General features: G+C 51.4%; 5 protein-coding genes across 5 annotated transcripts; 4 read left to right on the top strand and 1 right to left on the bottom strand.

The window, feature by feature from the left end:
• Window positions 1-3,672: 3,672 nt before the first annotated feature.
• Window positions 3,673-6,271, top strand: COCMIDRAFT_4270 (uncharacterized protein; the record flags this gene model as incomplete). The annotated part of the gene is made up of 5 exons (XM_007688564.1): window positions 3,673-3,778; window positions 3,829-4,550; window positions 4,602-4,881; window positions 4,937-5,668; window positions 5,736-6,271. 5 exons carry the CDS (start codon window positions 3,673-3,675, stop codon window positions 6,269-6,271), a joined length of 2,376 nt encoding a protein of 791 aa, XP_007686754.1.
• Window positions 6,272-8,179: 1,908 nt separating this feature from the next.
• Window positions 8,180-8,919, top strand: COCMIDRAFT_25326 (glycoside hydrolase family 45 protein; the record flags this gene model as incomplete). The annotated part of the gene is made up of 2 exons (XM_007688571.1): window positions 8,180-8,517; window positions 8,574-8,919. 2 exons carry the CDS (start codon window positions 8,180-8,182, stop codon window positions 8,917-8,919), a joined length of 684 nt encoding a protein of 227 aa, XP_007686761.1.
• Window positions 8,920-10,247: 1,328 nt separating this feature from the next.
• Window positions 10,248-11,669, top strand: COCMIDRAFT_92076 (glycosyltransferase family 31 protein; the record flags this gene model as incomplete). The annotated part of the gene is made up of 1 exon (XM_007688614.1): window positions 10,248-11,669. The coding sequence occupies one exon, from the start codon at window positions 10,248-10,250 to the stop codon at window positions 11,667-11,669; it is 1,422 nt and encodes a 473-aa protein (XP_007686804.1).
• A 1,195-nt stretch (window positions 11,670-12,864) lies between these two features.
• Window positions 12,865-15,988, bottom strand: COCMIDRAFT_92073 (uncharacterized protein; the record flags this gene model as incomplete). The annotated part of the gene is made up of 3 exons (XM_007688613.1): window positions 12,865-15,647; window positions 15,729-15,872; window positions 15,931-15,988. 3 exons carry the CDS (start codon window positions 15,986-15,988, stop codon window positions 12,865-12,867), a joined length of 2,985 nt encoding a protein of 994 aa, XP_007686803.1.
• A 1,121-nt stretch (window positions 15,989-17,109) lies between these two features.
• COCMIDRAFT_92098 (uncharacterized protein) lies at window positions 17,110-20,244 on the top strand (the record flags this gene model as incomplete). The annotated part of the gene is made up of 1 exon (XM_007688612.1): window positions 17,110-20,244. One exon carries the CDS (start codon window positions 17,110-17,112, stop codon window positions 20,242-20,244), a length of 3,135 nt encoding a protein of 1,044 aa, XP_007686802.1.
• Between the last annotated feature and the right edge of the window lie 14 nt (window positions 20,245-20,258).

Here is a 20,258-nt window from a genome sequence, read left to right as displayed (position 1 = left end):
CTGAAAACTAGTCGCTGCAAAGGATTGATTGAAGAGGGTGCCTATCTACGTACGAAAGAAAATCGTAATATATACCACGAGCTAGTCACGTGATACTACACCACACTATATTGATGTATCATGTAATGTGATCTTGACGATCGTCGAGTTCGATTCAGCTTCAGAAGGGGGTAACTACTGAGAATCCAGAGTGTTGTCATGGTTTGATCCTACATACACTCCTAAATAAGTTATCGCACATGTGAATACTGCTTGCTAAGCCTGATTGATACTTCTCATTTTTCTGGACAAGGTTGAGATGAGATTAGCCTAGAAAATTATCTTACATATGTTTGAATTGCTTTTACCCAACCCAGGTTGACGGTCTAGTCTTAAGATCATCCGAACTATTTCTATCAGGGGCTGTTTTCCTCTACAATAGCTTCATGCATCTCCTTTTAAGGAATTCTGTTTTGGAAATGATCAACCTTGTTATTTGAGGACGGCATCCGACGTGTTGTAAAGCATGGAATTGCGAATAATCACATTAAAGTACTGATATGGAGTCTACCTTAATCATTAATATACTTGGCTGTTTACGAACCTATCTTGTTGTTATTGCTTGCTTTATTTACATTACTTTACTTTTTTTTTCTATCTGTTTGCTATGCAGCGTATCGGATTAATTGCCTCAGAAAGCGGTGGCAAGCCACACCCCAACCTACCGCAATCGGGTATCAAAAAAATCGACTCTGCAGTCGCTTTATTCATACATGTTTGCTATATACCGGATTATATCAATTGTCTTAGAAGAGAATAGTAGGCTACACCTTAGCCTTCCAGAATCGGGTATTAAAAAAATAACTTTCTAGTTAAAGCATATGTAAGAAGATTGAAGTAAGCGTTTACGTTAGCAAGCTCCTACTCTTAAACCCCAAGAAACCTTTTCGTAATGCTACCAAAAAATATGTCTCTCAACGGATATTTACCAATTAAACACACCTACATTAGGTACGACAAACAAATTACGGCTGCGACGAAGGCAACAGAACAGCAAACTGCGGTTACGACGAAGCTACCTCGTTGTTACAATGAATCAAGTCATCAAGATATGATTCAGTATTGTAGCTTTGAAGGCGATATTTCTGTATAACCTTCAAGGCAAGTAACGGATTTCGACGTAGGGTTCCCACTTAGTATAACAGCCACACCATGACTATAACTCAGCGTCTGCATGAAATCAGTCGAGTGTAGAAATGCCTTTGAAAAAGTGCTAATGACAACCAAACCCAAACCTGTTGCTCTGTCGGTGCACTTGGTAGCCTCAGCACCGTCTGATTTTGAGAAGTTGGTGCCGATCTTCGTTGACTTCCAGTGCATAAGCAAAAGACTTCTCCTATCTAGGACAGAGATTGCTCGCATCTCAGAGAAGAGAGTTTGGAATATAAGAAGAGAAAAAACAGAGTATAAGAAACCATGAGATGACTTCTGTACCATAGATATATCTTATCTGTCTGCATCAACAGTCTCCATCAAGCGTTACTGTACTGTTGCTCATGAGATAGAGCGTGTCGATGATTGTGAATACTGACCAGGAGAGAAGATGTTTCCACAAAGCACATCGCTCGAAGATACAGGGTCTTTGGCTACCCCCTTAATATCATACTCGCAAAGACGACAAACATACAGCTGAAAAGGCGACGCCTCATTCCAGACACATAGATCTACCACAACACCCATTATTAGCCTGTTCCGCGAAAATCTTTCCCTAAAGAATAATTCTGTCACGCGACAATTTCTCCCATGTGACAAATATATCATGATATACGCGAGGATCTGTAGCCAGAAGGATGGATGGAGCCAGTGATCGTTTAGGGATGACGGTCGTATACCCAGATTCTACATACCACCGGTCCTTTTCACCCATGAAACCACCGGTGGCGTTACTTCATGACACAAGATATGAGCGTTTACTGGCTACGGATTTAGGCTCGCGTCGGGTCGTCGGGCTCACCATGTGGGGGATATCCAGGATGGGCTTGGAGTAAGTTCCCTGCTCCCGTGCCTGCAGGCCTACCATATTGTCGGGCTGCAAACGCGGCCATCCAGGGCCACGTCAGGCGACTGAAGCGCATCTAGAATCGATGTTGGGATGCTTACGATAGATATGATGTACCTGAACAAGGCCAGTCGCCGAAATGCTGCCTGGCTGACCACTGATATTCACGAACGTGCTTGGGCTGAAAAAACTCTTGCCCTTGGAGATCGAAAGGAGATGCGAAATAATGGCGCAAAAAACGTGCTGGGGCGAAAACGAATGCAATTCAATGAACAAACAGCCACTGACATGAATCACACATGGTCAAGTCCACCAAACTTCTAGTTCATTGGTAGTATTCCAGATGATCAGCCACTTTCCCATGGATGAGTCTGTCCATAGCTAATCGACGATGAATTGAGTTGTCATGTGGCACTGTTTCGGAGGGTGTGCTGTAGTAGTGCCGCACACACACCTTTCTTTGATAGAGGCGAGAGTTATTATCATGAGCTATTTTTCATAGCACCAAGCATCTGTCCTTAAGGCATGAAATAGCTGAATCAGGGGCAATGGTGTTTAACTTTGGTATACCACAAAGGAGCTTACAGTGAAGGGCTAAATCATCCGCCGGTTCTACTAATAGAGAGTTACCAAGTCCCCGGTATTCTTCTCCATGTTTTCACCCCGCGGAAAAAGGCTCGCTAGCTGCCTGGTGGTAGTTCAAGTGCGGCTGAAATAGGAAGAGGTGGGTACAACAAGCATCCTACCAAGCGCCAACGCCGCCTTCCGAGATGTCGCAATTCTTGGCGCCTATTGCGTTCATGATACCATTCATCCTCACCAAAACCAAGCCGATGCTAAGACATGCCACATCCTCGGCGCCGCACTCACGGTTCACAGCCGAATTTTGAACCATCTGATAAACAATACAGACTAGTAGCAATTTCAGAAGCAAAAGGGATGTGCTCAGGGTCAAAAACAAGGGTCATCAGCGGTACCGGAGGTAGGCACCACCAACGAAGCCAACCAGCCATCCTAGTTCCCCCACGCCGCCCCGGCGGCGCCCCAAAAGCCACATTTGTATTCTTACTGAAGGCCAGGCCTTGCAAAACTCTGCGATGTAGTCGGCCCAGCTTTTCCAAGGCCTGGCCTTTGGTCTGCCAATACGTACCATCCCGCTCAACGCAAGCACGCCATGCGCGGGCGCTCTGGGGTGACGACGATACTGCACTGTGATTTGCGCGGAGTGACACCAGTGACACTCTTGCGCATGCCAAGTTGGGTCTGCCGTCTTGATGTACGCCCCTCCCACGAGGCTATCTCCAATTAAGGCACGTGCGATTCCGCCTCTGCCTAAGGTTTGTGTGTCGATACGGTGCTTCATCGGCATCAGCTCCCGGAGAACTCACAATCTTTGTCCCTGCCAGCAGCTCATAAATTTCATATAAGCTTGCATTCGTCCCGTATCAGAAGTCAGAAGCACTCCTCCAGAAATCCCTCAAGGCCCTTCGATTCGGATTCTATCCTGGGACTTCCCCTACTACTGCGACTGAGCTTTGGTAGTCGCCAAGTGACTTGCTCGAGAGAGTTTCGGCTCGTCGCTTATAACCAAGCCTTTCCTGACCTCTGCTTACTCCCATCGTTCACACGGCATCATGGCAACCGCTGGTCGCACAGCTGCCAAGGTGCTTGGAATCAATCTTGACTACCGGAAAGAGCCCGAGGTTTCTGGCGCAGCATCCATCTCGTCTGTCGAGACATGTGAGCACGGCGAATCCATATCAAAATAGCTTGCAGCTAATCAACGGTAGACGTCGAGCACGAACCGACCGCAATAGAATGGCTTTCCCAATTCAAGCCGTCCACGAGTGCCATCAAGCGCTATTTTAGAAGTCTGTTTCCGTTCTTGGACTGGATCCTTCACTACAACGCGACATGGCTTTTTGGCGATGTTGTTGCTGGTGTTACCGTTGGATTCGTCGTCATTCCTCAGGGTATGGCCTACGCTCTGCTGGCAAAGCTGCCGCCGGAGTACGGTCTCTACACCAGTTTCGTCGGTTTCATTCTCTACTGGGCTTTTGCTACTTCCAAGGACATCACCATTGGTACTGTGGCGGTGATGAGCACAATCGTCGGCAATATCGTGACCAAAATTCAGGAAAAAGACCCAGGAATTGATGCCGTGGATATTGCCAGAGCACTTTCCGTTATTGCTGGTTCAGTTTTGCTCTTCCTTGGACTGACCAGGCTTGGACGAATCGTGGAACTTATCCCATTGGTTGCTATTACATCTTTCATGACGGGTGCCGCCATCTCGATTGGAGCTGGTCAGGTTCCTACAATGATGGGTATTTCTGGTGTCAACACCCGTGGAGCTACGTACCGTGTAATCATCGACACTCTCAAGGGCCTGGGTCGCACAAAGCTCGATGCTGCCATGGGCCTCAGTGCCCTAGTGATGCTATATTCCATTCGCTTCGTCTGCAACTTCATGTCGAGGAAGCAGCCATCAAAGCAAAAGCTTTGGTTCTTTGTAAGTACTACGATTTTGACGCAAAGACAAGAACGCTGACTCATCTACTAGTTGGGCACACTGCGCATGGCTTTCGTCATCCTGCTCTATATCATGATTAGCTGGCTCGCCAACAAGGACATCAATGGTATTCACAAGAACGTCAAGCTGGCCAAATTCAAGATTTTGGGCCGTGTCCCTCGCGGTTTCCAGCATGCTGGCGCTCCTAAGATGGACCAGAAGATTCTCTCAGCCATTGCTTCGGATATCCCAGTAACGATCATTGTTTTGATCCTCGAGCACATTGCCATTTCGAAATCGTTTGGTCGCATCAACAACTATGTCATTAACCGTAAGTGGCATCCTTGAGCTTTTGTTATTGGGAGGACACTGACATTTCTCTTCAGCATCGCAAGAACTTGTCGCAGTTGGTTTTACCAACGTCCTTGGACCATTCCTGGGCGCATATCCTGCTACTGGCTCCTTCTCTCGTACCGCCATCAAGTCGAAAGCCGGTGTTCGTACTCCACTGGCTGGTATCTTCACCGCGATCATCGTCCTCCTGGCGCTGTATGCTTTGACAGCTATGTTCTTCTATATTCCTTCGGCGTCACTAGCAGCCATCATTATTCACGCTGTCGGTGATCTCATCACACCTCCCAACGTCGTCTTCCAGTTCTGGGAGACTTCGCCCCTAGAAGTCATCATCTTCTTCGCCGGTGTCCTTGTCACAATCTTTACCAACATCGAAAATGGAATTTACGTCACCATCGCTGCTTCGTTCGCACTCTTGCTCTGGCGCCAGCTGTTCACACACGGTGCTCTCCTCGGCAGAGTCCGAATCTACCGCGCAACTCCGGACTCAATCGCCCACAAAGAAGACGGCCACTTCGCACCCGGTTCGGAAACTTCTGTCCGAGAAGCCTTTCTTCCAGTCAATCGCAAGGACGGGTCGAATCCGCTCGTAGGCATCGAAACACCGTACCCTGGTGTGCTCATCTACCGCTTCACCGAAGGCTTTACATACCTCAACCAACAAGGATACATGGACGAACTCGTGCACCATGCGCAAACCATTTCCCGACCCACAACACTGGATAAATACACCAAGATCGGTGACCGGCCCTGGAATGATCCCGGTAAGAACACTCTCCCCATACAAACCACCCTTATCCATCCTCAAATTACTAATTTCGCAACAATCAGGCCCACGACGCGGTCAACAAATCAACTACGACGATAACCGCCCCATCCTCCGCGCCATCATCCTTGACTTCAGCGCCGTCAACAACGTCGATGTAACCTCAATCCAGGGTCTCATCGACGTCCGCGCCCAGCTCGACCGTCACGCCGCCCCCGAAACCGTCGAGTGGCACTTCGCCTCCATCAACAGCCGCTGGACCAAGCGTGCACTGACAACCGCGGGCTTCGGCTACATTGACCGCGAACGCTTTGCTTCTCGCCAGCACTGGAACCCGGTCTACAGCTACGCCCCGCTTGAGACTCCAGAGGCCAAACTACATGACCCGGAGGCGCAAGATGATATCCATGTTGTGACTGGGAATAAGGGGCTGCCGAATGGAAAAGTCACGACTGTTCACGGACAGAACCGACCATTCTTCCACATTGATGTTGCGGCGGCGGTGGAGAGCGCAATTGCGGCTATCGTTGCTAAGCAACAGGGCAGCTCGGGAAGTTTGCCTGAAGTTGGAGAGGCGGAATTTACGACCAAGCAGGATTAAGTTAGAATTACTTTTTTTGTGTTTAATTAGAAATACCTTATGATTTTTTTCCGGATGTCTTTACCTTTCATCTTGCTCAGATCTTATTCTTGTTCTTTCTTTCATTTTTTTTGACTTTTGATATATATATATATATAAATCACATGTCACTGTCCTGTCAAAACGTTTACTTAGATTGAGCTTTGGGGAGAAGGGGGAAGACCTTGCTCCGTAATAATTAATCTTTCTATTCCACGCATTCCGCCATGCGCGTCATGCGTTTTGTACTTACACACAGACAACCTAGTCTCTATATATCAAGGGGAGCAAGATACCGGAGCCCCCCTGGACACGGATCGACCGCGTACACATACAGCTAGGGCAAAAGAACCGGGGGGGGGGGATTTTTTACATTCAAACATGCGTTGTTGAGGAATCCATGTGGGCACACAAGACGGAACGGACGGCTAGTGGGCCGTTTGGCACAGAAATAAAGAGTGGGGAAAAGAAAAGAAAAAAGTGATCAAATGCATTTTGCTGACGCTAAACTCTCAAGATGGAGAGGTGGATGTAATACTGGGTCGTTGGAAGAATAAAAAATGGGGGAGTTCAAGGGGGGGTTATGCGACATGATGTGGGAATCATGTTTTCACTCGGCGAGGCGGAAGTAGGTATGGGCGACTGCTAGTACAGATGTAAGTAGTACTTACGTAGTTCTTACTCCTACTATGAGCACCAAGGAAACGCCAACAAACGACCTAGTCGCAAAAAAAGAAAAAGAAACGGGTTCATCAACAGATTCAGGTCAACTCGCACCACTCTCCGGACGATTGAAATGCGCATATTCTCACGTAAGCCATTCCGTTCCCAAGAAAGGCATCCGTGTGCGTGTGCGCAGTGCGTGCGAGAGAAAGAGAGAGAGAGCACATGATAATTTCATCTGCCATAGTAGGCATATACGAAGACTGCCCGACATTCCGACGCGACCGCCCAAAGGATGATGACGACTTTGTAAATTAAAAAAACTTTGGGGTCATGGACCAATCAGCTGTTTCCCGCCCTCCCCTGACCGAGGTTCCCTTAGTCGGTTGCCGTGGGCCGTAGAAATCCTTGCTAGAAAAGGGAACAACTGGGTATGACTCTGAAACCGCGCTAAAACAGCGGAATGCGTGCTTCCATTGCCGTTTCCGTCGCTGGGGAGTAATCCTGCTAAGGTATGATCTGATGACTATGAAGCAGCGCATTAATTGGCGGCAACGTTGTTGCTTTTACACGGGCATAGCATAAATGGCGATGAAACCTCATGCCTGGACGTTGCCTTCAACACGTGGGTTCGTATATGCACCCCGCGTCTGGTGCGGTTTGTTAAAGGGACACTTCTCCAAATCTCCGGACGCCAGTCGTCTTCCCGAGTGGTCACCGCATCCCGGCAGTTGATCGGCATGCGAGGCGGCCGCAGTATTGCCGGCGATATGAAATCCAATCTACTCTACCATAGCCATGTGAAAAGTGTGCTTTCTATCCACGTCTATAACAGCATGACCAAGGAACTTGCGGCTTGTGAAGCGAATCCTAACGGTGATTTCGAGTAAGATCACTTTCGCTGCCCACCAATTGTATATGTGAATCAAAATGATTGGGCGATGAGGTACTGCGCAAGGCAGGTCCCCGCCCCGGAAGCTGACTGCATTGGGTCGCCGGCTGAAGTATAGAGTAGATTGTATACTCTTTAGATACGAAGAAGAGTTAACAGCGCAGCCAAACAACGGAATCGATCTGGGTAGAAGGTGTGGGGATGGAGGTCTAGAAACCTTCCATCAGGACCATGATGTTGGGTAGTATCAGAGTATATATATGTGTCTTGGAAGCACATTTGCTCACCCATCAACTTGCCAAGTATCTTCGAAAAGACTACCAATCTTGCCCAACATGGTATCCTTCAAGCAACTTACCTTTCTCGCTCTCACCACTGGCCTCGCCACGGTTGCTGCTCAGTCGACAGGAAAGACGACACGTTATTGGGACTGCTGCAAAGGCTCCTGCGGGTGGGAGGGCAAAGCCAGTGTCACCCAACCTCTTAGGACATGTGACAAGAACGACAATCCCATTAGCGATCTGATGGCGAAGAACGGATGCGAGAGCGGTGGCACTGCATTCATGTGCACTAACCAGACGCCGTGGGCAGTCAACGACAGCCTCGCATATGGCTTTGCTGCTGTGAAGCTGGCCGGAAAGAGTGAGCGTGATTCATGCTGTGCTTGTTATGAGTGAGTATATGGACAAGACTGCGTTTGAACAAAGACGGCTGATAGACAATGTTCAGGTTGACCTTCACGTCGGGCCCCGTCGTGGGCCAGAAGATGATTGTGCAATCCACCAACACGGGTGGGGACCTTGGAGACAACCACTTCGATATTGCTATGCCAGGTGGTGGCGTAGGCATCTTTAACGGCTGTACTGCACAGTTTGGCGCGCCGTCCACCGGATGGGGTCAACAATACGGAGGCATCTCGAATCGCTCTGAATGTGATAACTTTCCCGACAAGCTCAAGGCAGGGTGCCGGTGGAGATTTGACTGGTTCAAGAACGCCGACAATCCGACTATCAGTTTCAAGGAGGTCAACTGCCCTGGCGAGTTGACGAACCGGACTGGCTGTATCCGGCTGTAGAGAGGGGGAAGAAGGGGGAAAGCAGAATAGGAGTTCCGCTGTTGATACATGATCAGCACAAAGCAGGCAAGATGTACATACGCACACATGCAATGACGAAGCGGCGACAAACCACGGCCGACTGTCCGGCAGCGTGAGACATTATAGTCAAATAAATTCAGATCATCGTCATCAACCTTTTGGAGAAAATGCTTGCCTTTGTGACACGGCAGAATTGTTGTCAGGGCGAAAATGTTCCCGGACCGAACCTACACCGCCCAGAGAGGGGAAGATTGCAGCTTGACCATCCATGACGTGAGTAGCAGACAGTGGACACTGGTCATGGACAGGTAGGTACGAGTGTGTACACTAGATAGGCTAAAAGAGAGGGGTAGAGAGAGAGGGAGTGGGGATAGGGAGGGGCCCGAAAGGGAAACGTGGAGAAGCCAAGGAGCTGTGTCGAGCAAGCACTCGTATCCAGCGGGCCCGAGGACGGCATTGGTACAACGGCGAGATGGGTAGGAAGCACCCGTTTAGGCGACGCGCGTTCATTTTGAGCAGATGCTGATCAGCGGTGGGAGGAGTGATGGATAAGATGAGGCGGTTGGCTAAGGGCAGAGAGCGGCTCCGGCAAGGCGTTTTGCCCGACTGGGGTGGGTGAAACAAAAATGACGCAGGGCATCGGGCCAACCAGGCGCCAAGTGCCGACTCTTTGCCTGAAGTGCCCGCCGCCAGCAGAAACTCTGTAAGTATGCACCCACTCTGCTGAGTAACTATCCTCATGCGCATATGCTCTACACACTATGCCATGTGAGACTATGGTATCCACCCCACACTCGCCCATCCCATCCCATCCATCCATCCATCCATTCATTCACTCCAGCCACAGCCTCCCACCCTGTTTCAGACGTCCTCTTGATCGCCGCCGTCGCTGCGAATAGTAAGCACGCAGCTGCACAAGGTCCTTGACCGTCATGTTGATCTTACTTGCACGGCATGACACGAGGTCACGGAGCCGGCGCAAAACTGAACCCACAGCACAGGCATGGATCGCCACGCCGCCTCGGACCCTTGGGCTCATGATTTTGACAGAAGCCGATGATCTTCGCCGCTGCTCCGCCGCTCGTCAAGATACATGTCCTCCCTGAAACCCGTCTTCTTTTCTTATTCACGCCCACTACTGCAAAAAGACGCATCTCGTCCACGCCTCCTACCTAACCTGCCAGCGTCTCATGGCTGCGGCCACGCTACTCTATTCTCCATCAGCCTGTCCTCCTTACAAATACTCTCATTTACTAATCCCCGTTTGTGCTTCAGCCTGGTGCTGCACTCCCCATCGCTAGACCAACATGCCTCACCGCAACCTCATATGCCGCCTTCTCTTCTGCGCCATAGTTTCTGTATCTGTCCTTAATATATTCACAAAGGCCTCCACACCTCGCTTGCACCATCCTGCAAAGGCCTCATCCCACCACGATTCGTCCGACATTTTCTGCCCTCGGTCCCCGCTCGCCAAGGACGTCCTGGTGGTACTACGAACTGGTGCCACAGAGTCCCTGGAAAAGGTACCGGTACACTTCCGGACCACGTTACAATGTGTGCCCCACTATGTCATCCACTCGGATCTAGACGAAGAGATTGAGGGCCATGCTGTCCACGACGTCTTGAAAGGCGTCAGTGACAAGACCAAGCAAGAGAGCGACGACTTCAAGCATTACCATCAGCTGCAAAAGCACGGAAGGCGTGGAGTACCACAACAGCAGGTCATGACGTCGCTGTCTGGCTCCTCGCAAGGTGATTACATGCGTACCGACAACGCCGGATGGCAACTGGACAAGTGGAAGTTCCTGCCTATGATTGACCAAGCCATCAAAGAGAAGCCTGACGCCAAGTGGTATGTCTTCATCGAGACCGACACGTACCTGGGCTGGAACAACCTTCTCGAATACCTCTCCAACTTCGACGACAGCAAGCCCTACTACATCGGCAAACATCTCTACATCAACCAAGTCGAGTTCGCATACGGCGGCGCTGGCTTTGCCTTGTCCAACCCGGCCATTATGAAGGTTTCCGAACAGCGATCCCAACACTTAGAGGAATACGAAGAGTTTACCAAGACACACTGGGTCGGAGACTGCGGACTAGGCAAGGTTTTTGAAGACAGCAAGATTCCACTACACCGCGCATTCCCACACTTCCAAGGCGATTCACCAGCTACCCTCAACCCAGCGACGTCCAAGATCGACCGCGACCTGTGGTGTTATCCTACCATCACCTACCACCACGTCTCACCTGCCGAGATCGAAGAGCTTTGGGAGTTTGAGCAGGACTGGTACAAGCGACATCAAATCCTTCTACGCCATCGAGATATCTTCACGGAGCTGGTCCGGTCCAAGATTGACACGTCGGTCCTGAAATGGGACAACATGTCCGCGGACAAGGAATACAACGCCCACGATCATTCTAGTGCAGCAAACCAACTCGAAAGAAACGCATGGAAATCGTTTGAGCACTGTCGTGACCTGTGCGAAGAGCAGAACGACTGCATGCAATTTTCTTTCGACGCAGGCAGCTGTGCCATCTCAACAACATTCAAGCTGGGCTATGCCAAGCCCTCTGGAAGAATAAAGAGTGGATGGATGCTCGACCGGGTCGACGACCTGTTCCGCCAGCTCGAGGACCGCTGTGGCCTGAGAGATTGGTTTGCGCCCCATGAAAGCGCATCCAACACCGAACTCAAGCTCAAGCGGATGATGAGACGGAAGGTTTAAACCTTCCACTACCACTTTCATTTACAGCATCAGCATCAGCATCAGCATTAACGAATTTCTTTTTCCTCTTGTAATTCCAACAAAGTCATGATACCCCTCCCAATCTAACATAGACACTCGCTACTACCTGGTTTTACTACCTACCAACCCCTGGGTTATACACACACACATACTTGTACATAGAATAGTCACAAGGAAAGAGGCCGCACTGCGCGAGGCCTCCTTCTCCTCCTGAATCAAAGCATTAATTCAATAAACGAAAACAAAAGTATAATTAGCATCACTTTATGACATGTCATCACGCCGAACGCCCACTTCATGAAGCTTATTTGAATAGAATAAAATGTGTCAGAGCATCGGGCATGTACCTGGGAGATTTTTATTTTCTTTTTTTCTTACATTACATGGAACTAGTAAGTAGCACGGACGCCAGTATGCATAATCTTACACAGTTCATCTCTCTCTCTTTTTTGTTTTGTTCAAGGAATGGAAAATGAGAACCAAGTATATATATGTTTAATAGTACAAGTACATGAATTCTTCACTATTACATATATAAATTTGTCTCCTCCCCCCCTTTTTTTTCCCTATCCCGGTGGTACGATCATCTTCTTCCTCACCCCCTCATCAACCCCACCAGACAGAATGAAAGAGAGAGAGAGAGAGAGAAAGAAAAGGGCGGATAAAATACTTCATAGATATTTATACTCTGTACCCTCCTCTCGATATACTCACATATTCTCTTCCCATGAAAAAAAAATCCACATCCACATTCACACATGCAACTACCTCCACCTTCGCAAACATTACAAAGAAATCGGGTAACGACTGCGAACAGAAGTCATAGTACAAGTACATCAAGAATTCGAGTGAAGAAGAAAAAAAAGATTAGAAAAAAAGCGCTGGTGATGATGCTTTCGCTCGACTCGCTTGGAAAAAAAAACTGACGCCACCATCCGTTTGTCCCGACTAAAAGGTACGTTCTCTTCTTTCTCTCTTTACTACATGTATTTCTTTCAAATGTGTGTGTGTGCGCCAAAAATTCAGTGACAAGGAGAATCGGGAAAGAGAGGGATGGGAGTTATATTAATTAATGCCATTGAGAGACCCGTGTGTAACTTTGGAGTTGAAAGAGGCGATGTAAAACAGAAGAAGACGAAGATGAAACCCCCGTGCTTGGGCAAACCAACATCCCTTATAATGCAATAGCCGTTGCGGTACTATCATGCTTATGCTCAACGGCAAGATTGTCCGTGCTCTCGGCATAAGCCAGTAAGGCCTTTGCGTCATCGAGACCCGAAATAGCAAGGCCCTTTTCGTCTTCTTCGTGGATGGTGCTTTCCTGTAGACTTTCTTTCGAGTACTCGCTCTTACGCTCCGAATCCGCCATGCTGCCTTCGGCGTCCTCGTCCATTAGGTTAGGGGGACGCTGGCGCATGGCACGCGCCTTTTCGAGCGAAATCGTCTTTTGCTGGTAGGTCGTTGTAAAGGGGAGCGCTTCGTCACGGTCGATTGTCGCTTTCATTAACGCAGCCATCCATAATCGTCCCATTGCCAAGCTGTCCACTGCAAAATAATGTACAATTGGCTTGGTGAATTGGACTCCTTTTTGTAGACCTGCACGAGGCGGTACCAGCTTGAAGATGAACATGCCCGACATATCTGCCTCGATGCCTGGGATTCCCTTGGCGCTATCTGTTGATGCCGCGGTTTGGATGGTGGCATTTTGTGGTGAAGTTGGAGATGAGGCAGCGCCAGTCAATGATGCGTGGAGGCCGGTCATGCGCTCGTCGTTGGCCGGTAATACACGATGTGACGATATGTCAATGAGTCCCTTCTCTTCGGTATCATTTTCTGTGTAATAGTAGGCAAGGCGTCGGCCACGCAACACAAATAGACGCGTCTTCCACGTCGTCATCAGACTTGATGACTTCTTTTTCATCCATCCACTATAGTCACAGTTCTCCATAGCCTGCTGAGGAGTGATTTGCTGACGACCTTTGAGGTAGGCGCTGGTGCCGTGTTTCTTGGTCTTTTTCCGCGCTTCCTTTGTGCTGGCGGCGGAACTGCTGGTCATGCGTCTGTTTGGATCCGCCTTGTCAAGATCAATGCTCTTGGACATGGAGTTACCAGACGGCGTACTTGAGCCTGTCCGAGAGGGTGACTGCATTGGTGAATCTTTGTTGGGCGATGACACATCTGCGGCGCTTGCGTTTGCCTTTTCCCCACCGGTGATGGCGTCCGATATAGCCCGCAAGCCCCTGGATTGCGACCCCTTTCGACTGCTGAAAAATGATCGCGTGTGCGATTGCGCGGCAGGAGATGGTGATGCGCGACCAGTGCTTGATGTTTCACTGCCAGGAATGTGCGGGGAATTTGCAATAGCATCGATGCTGTGCGAGTCGTATGTAAGTTTGGTGACTGTCGGGTGCATATCCGTCTGTGGCTTGAGTGGTCGCACGAAGTCAAATGCACTCGAGCTGCGCTCGCTCTTAATACTAGTGCCATAGTACTGTTTCGCAGCAACCGAGATGGGGCTTGCCGAGCGGAAAGCAGAGTCTGCACTACCAATTCTGCTGTGTCGTCGCCCGTAGGATATCCGTCGTCCAGCCTCAGTGCTGTAGCTGGCGTTCCGAGAGTGGCTAGGGCTTTCTCGCTTGCGCAAAACATTTCTGTTCTTCCGGTTGTCGACCTCTCCACCAGAAAAGTAGCCCCTATCAATGTCCGCAGGGGCTAGACCAGGCTCCGCGCTGTCAAAAGAAGTTCCGTTTATACTCGAGCCATGCGTGTGATGCGAGGATGACGGGCGATTTATTTCTTGCACTGGCTTCTGAGGGGAACCCATTGTCCAGTTGCGATCGAAAGACGGCGTTTTCCTATGGGGGTTGGCCGATGCAGGCGTCTTGATCATCCCCGCTGTAGTAGGCGTCGAGGGCACTTGGTTGTAATCGACAGAAGAATGGCGTCTGTTATGGTTCATACTTCGGACGGACGCAGCAGAAGGGCGGATGGACGACCCAATGGGGGGCGAAGCGGGCGTGTGCTGAATTAGTGGGGATGTAGCGTCGTGAGCGGACGACGGACCTGCCGAGGATGCAGCTCGCGGAATGTGCTGGCGGCTCGTGCTGCCACGCGAGCTAATGCTATCCCTAAGCGTCGGTATGCGCGGGAGGACGGCGCCTGTGGAGGCTGCTCGGTTTCGTCCACCGTCAATTGGGAATTCGTCGTGGCCTTCGAGGGAGGGCAGGGCCAGGGCGTCTTTGGCGACTTCCTTTGCGCTCTTGACCTCAGATTGCAGCGCATTGATCTTCATCCAGGTGCGCAGCCTTGGGCCCATTGGGCCCAGATCAAACTCTTGCATGAAGATAAAGTTGCGATCCACGCCCAACAGCGCCTCACCGTCGATCTCTTGATCCTTGAAGACTTGGCAGTGCTTCTTCTCTACGCCCACTTCTTCCAGGTACTCGGCTACGCGGGCGGGTGACCATGTCTTGACCTCTTCCTCGGTGTGCCAATTTTGCTCTTCTTCGTCAGTTTCCTGGCCATTGATGTACGAAAGGCGGTGGTGGCTGCTGTACTCGCTTTCCGAGTCTGCGGATCGCATTTCCTTGGCCGCGGAGTTGAGTCTCGGGGTGTTCATACCGGTAATGTGCTCGTCAATGACGCTCAGCGTCTCGTGCATAACTGGGCTTCCTATCGTTTCTTCGTCGGGTGGTGCCTCTCCACTTAAGGTCATGCTGATGCTCCGGGGAGCGCCTTGGGCCGATGATCTCCGCATACTCTCTGGTCCTTGGGCAATATGGAGGGGCTCGGTCGGGGGGGATTTCAAGGGCGATGGGGCACTGGACGATGGTGAGGGCTCTGAGATTGCGGTACCGGGTGGGCCCGATGCGTCTGACGGCGGACCAGACAGCTGCGAGGGGTTGCGCGAGAGCATGGTGGGGATGGGCGTGGGCTTGGGGGCAGGTCGTGTATAGACTGTTGTTGTGGTTAGGGAGAATTCGTCATAACAGCATGACATGTGCTATCCGCTGGGGTTTCCATGCGAGCAGAACGCACCTTCGGGAAACAGGCCATTTTCGCCCGTTTCAGTGTTCTTGCCCAGGAACCAACCATCGCCAAAGTCATCGTCGCGTTCGATGAGCTCAATGCGATCTCCGCGCCTGAGGCTCAGCTCGTCGGGGCTGCGGGCGACGAACTCGTCTGCGGCGGCGTGTTAGCAGTGATGAGCGGAGAAGCGTGGGGATTGTGAGCGACCTACGCACTACGACAAGAGTGTCGCCGGGCCGGCAGCCCTCGGTATGGGAGCGTTGGGCCATGGTGGTAGTAGCAGCGGTAGCAGCAGCTCAGCAGCAGCAGCTCAACAAGTGTTGAGGCTGCGTGGAAGAGGGGCGTGGGTATGGGCGTGGGCGTGGGTAGTGCGGCGCAAAAGGCAGGATTGATAACGGTGGTGGCGTCTCGCAGCGGCAGTCACCCGGCAGTGCTGGAGATTCATGAGAGCATGGCGGCGCTATGTGGCGGGCAGAAGAGGCGCCGTTGGTGGGGATGAGGGGCGATGGCGGTGATGGTAGCGATGGCAGAGGTGAGGGTATAGTGCCTGCCCAGCGTCGTGGCTCGCCCGGATTAGGTGCTTGGTGGGCGGGCCAGCTAATACTTACTAGTAGGCTGGCAAGGGCCGGGGCAATGACCATGGCTACATATGCCCATTGACCACTGGCCACTGACCATTGACCATTGGCCAGCCCAGCTTTCGCATCACGACCAGGGCCAGGAGCAGCAGCGACATCAGGAGCAGCCTCAAGATCAAGATCAGCCATGGCCGTGCCAGTCTACGCACACTGCGCCCCAGCCATGCTACCGAATACACGTCCGCTGGTTGCGCCGCGAGGTCAGCCTGGCGTTTTGAGGCCCGTTGTGTCGCATGGAGCCCTCTGCTTCTTTCTTTTTTTCTTCTTTGGCCCGGCAGCTGCAGGTGACAGGCAGATGGGATGAAAAGGGTTGCACGGCGTGCAGTTGATTGATTAAATTACATGGCCATGTCCATTTCCGTTTCCGTCTCTGTTTCCATTGGCACCCGCTCTCGCATTGCCATTACCCACGCGCCCGCACTCGCACCCCCTTTCCTCGCCCGCGACTACATACATACTACATACTCTGACCCACCCGCATCTCCAGCGCCGCCCTCTGTTCGTCTCTGGCGGTAGACGGGCAGCAAAAGAGACAGATTACGGCCGGCAGACGGTAACGAGTACGGGCTCGCAATGCACATAATCCGCCCCCGCCGCCCGCACGTGCGCGCGCGCCATGGCCCCACCCATCCCGCTTGAAACAGGCCGTGGGTAGGTGAGCACGTCCACGTCCACGCCCACGACCATATCCACGTCCACACCAAACATTGAGTCCCTCACCCGTCGATCCGCTCATTTTTTGAGCCTGCGCCATGGTTTCTGCTGGCTACTCGCCGGCCGGCGATGCCACGGCCCATACCCTCCACCATGCCCTCGGCAACCTCGGCGGTCCACGCAAGAACTGGATGTTGCCTTCCAGTGCCCCCGTTGAGCCCCCGGCACTTCCCGCACAACCCTCCGCCAATCCTCTGCCATTCACAGTCCGTGGCCGTGGAAGGCCTCGTAAAATACCCTCTCAGAGACGCCCTTCTTTGCACCCCGTAGACCCATCCGTCCAGTCACACTACACAGGCCAGCCAGAGCAGCACCCGGCTTCCAACTACACTTCATCTCCCCAGCTAGCCAATGCTCTGGCTCCTAGACCTTCCCTTGCTTCTGTGCTTCCTTCGTCAACTCCCAGTGAAGATGCAGCAACCAGCGCGGCAACGGCAGCGGCGGCAACAATAACCATGTCACCAGCGGTAGCAACAGTATCACCAACTACGTATAGTCCAGCGGCCAGTGCGGACGCCTTCACCTTCGACTCTGCCGGAGCAGCCTATGCGCCAGAAACACCTCTAGAGCACGTATCCATGGACCCGTTGCAGCGTAGGCGCCCCTCACACGGCTCAGTAGATGGGCATACCCGCCAGGTATATGCTCCGCACAAATCTACAAACCTCCGGCCGGCAGTCAGACAAAACATGACAAACACGATGTCCCATGTTGCCACAGATATTGCAACCCCAAACCTGCCGCGCCGCCCATCATTAAATACGTATTCGCAGGCCAACAGCCCAATACAAAGACAGGCTCACTCCCACAGTCCTTCCACCTTGACACACCCACCTGGCCAAGTGTCATCTCCACATTTGCCCGCAGGCGTACAATTCCACCACTCAGCCGAGCGCAGGACAACGGCTCTACCACAAACATTTCAAGGCACCTCGCCCGCCTCCCCAAACATGTCATTCACAATGTCGCCGTGGTATACAACCAAGAGCTGTTTGGACCAACTAAAAGCATTCCAGGTGTCAATGTCTGCTTTACCCAGCCACTCTCGTGACAGATTGCGTTTTGGTGTGCTACGAGATGCAACCGAGAAGGAAGACTGGTTCTATTTGACCATCCACCAGTGCTATTGTATGCTCACCACAGCCCCCGAGGCTCTACCTGATACCATAAAAAATCTCCCAGGCTTGCCTGAGGCACAAAAGGTACTGCAGGATATTCTTGAACCCAACTACATTCTGAGTTCTAGTGTCCTAGACTTCTTCTCGAATTACCCGTATCCCATGCAAGCAATCTTTGCCAAGTGGCCCTCGGGGTTTGATTACCAGGTGCATTTGTTCACCATGTTTGTAGCTCATTGCCTCAACTACGAACACCTAAGGAGTACATGCGATCAGCGTCGTTATCCGCCACTCGCACGCGAACTTGACACAACTCTCTGCGTCCCTTCGCCCATTTTTCAGCGCCTTGTGTTTACTGGTTTTTTACGCTACCTCTGGCGCGCCAACCAAAAAGCCCCCTTCGCGGAAAAATTCGAGGTCATGGCTGTTTCTGTTTTTCAGCAAAATCAGGTCGATTATTACCGCCAAAAACATGAATCGGCCTCTGCCCAGTCTCGAGAGGCACTGGCTGCGGAACAAGTCTGTGCTTCCAAACTTCGAGCGGCTGTCGAAGGCTATGAAAATGCCCTTCGCCAAGGAGGTATTCCATCAAGCCCCATCTACCAGCCGCACCAACAGCAACTGCAACACCAGCAGCAGCAGCACCAATATCAACAGCACCAACACCAGCAAAGACAGAGCAATACTGCGAGGCAGCCCAACGCCAACGGTGTCACAAGCCCATACCTTCAGCAGCATGTTGTTCATCAAGTGTATGAACAGAATTACACTCCGGCTCTGCCAATCAACACAAATATACAAACTCAACCAGCACCAATACCAGCTCAACCAACACCAATATCAACTCAAATCCAGACGAAGCCGCCCACAAGCTTGCTTCCACCATCTGGGCGCGTACAGCCTCAACAGCGTGTGCCCAATCCCGCTAGATTTTCTCTCCATCAGGCCCATCTGCGAAGCCCCGTCCTCAATGCTCATTCCGTTCCATCGCCGCTATATGGATTCCAAGAAGGATATGTCAAATTTCCTGCACGGCTGTCGGAACCAGGTTGTACAATGGAAAAATGGGTTTTTGTAGTGACACCTGAAAGGATAAGCTCGTTCCCTAAGACTGTCCGCCGATCAGTGGCCGACCCCGGCGTCCGGAATATCAATGAGGCAAACAAGATTGCTCGTCTGCGTTGCATCAAATGGACAAAGGGGACAGATACACCAAAGGAACATGTCTGGGCAACCACTGATACATCGTGGATACCGTACCTGTATCTCAGTTTAAACGGTACGCGTCTCGAAGCACGCAAAAAGACGCATCACGGTAAGGACCTAGCCGTCGATGTGACCGATCTACTTCGCGAGGGCGAAAACGTTCTCGAAATGACCGTCATGGCCCAACCAAGCGATACATCGCACTGGGACTACCTCCTTGGCATCGAGGCCATCAACATCATCTCTCACGATTCCATCAAGCTAAACTGCACAACTCAAAACTGCGTCTCAGCTCACACAGTCCTCGACTCCATCAAACAGAAACTCTCAGGCTCCTCCGCTACCGCGGCTACCGACGACGATGACGACCTCCACATCGTCCAAAGCAACATGACCATCAACCTCCGCGAACCCTTTAGCCAATCCACACTCTGTGACACCCCCGTCCGCAGCAGATTCTGTCTCCACAACGACTGCTTCGACCTCGACATCTTCTTGCGCTCTCGACTGGGAAAAAGCCATGTGTCCCCCGTGGACCAATGGAAATGTCCAATCTGCGGCACCGACGCCAGACCGAATGTGCTGGTCCACGATGGCTTTATCGAGCATGTCAACATGGCGCTTGAAGCGAGGGGATTGAGCGAGACAAGACAGATTGTTGTACTGCAGGATGGGACGTGGAGGGTTAAAGATGAGGCCGAGGGCGGTGGCGCAGTGCAGCGGCGCGAGTCTGAAGAGGGTAAGGTTGCTACGCCTACGACTGCTACTGCCTATGCGATACCCGGGTCGTCGGTGTCGAGGCTCTCGAGTATACCGGTTGATGCCGAGGTTATTGATCTTAGTGACTAAACCCTCGGTTTTTC

Source organism: Bipolaris oryzae (assembly GCF_000523455.1).
Source record: "Bipolaris oryzae ATCC 44560 unplaced genomic scaffold scaffold_44, whole genome shotgun sequence".
Lineage (NCBI taxonomy): Eukaryota > Fungi > Ascomycota > Dothideomycetes > Pleosporales > Pleosporaceae > Bipolaris > Bipolaris oryzae.
Note: the sequence above shows the minus strand (reverse complement) of the source record. Positions and strands in the feature narration are given on the sequence as shown.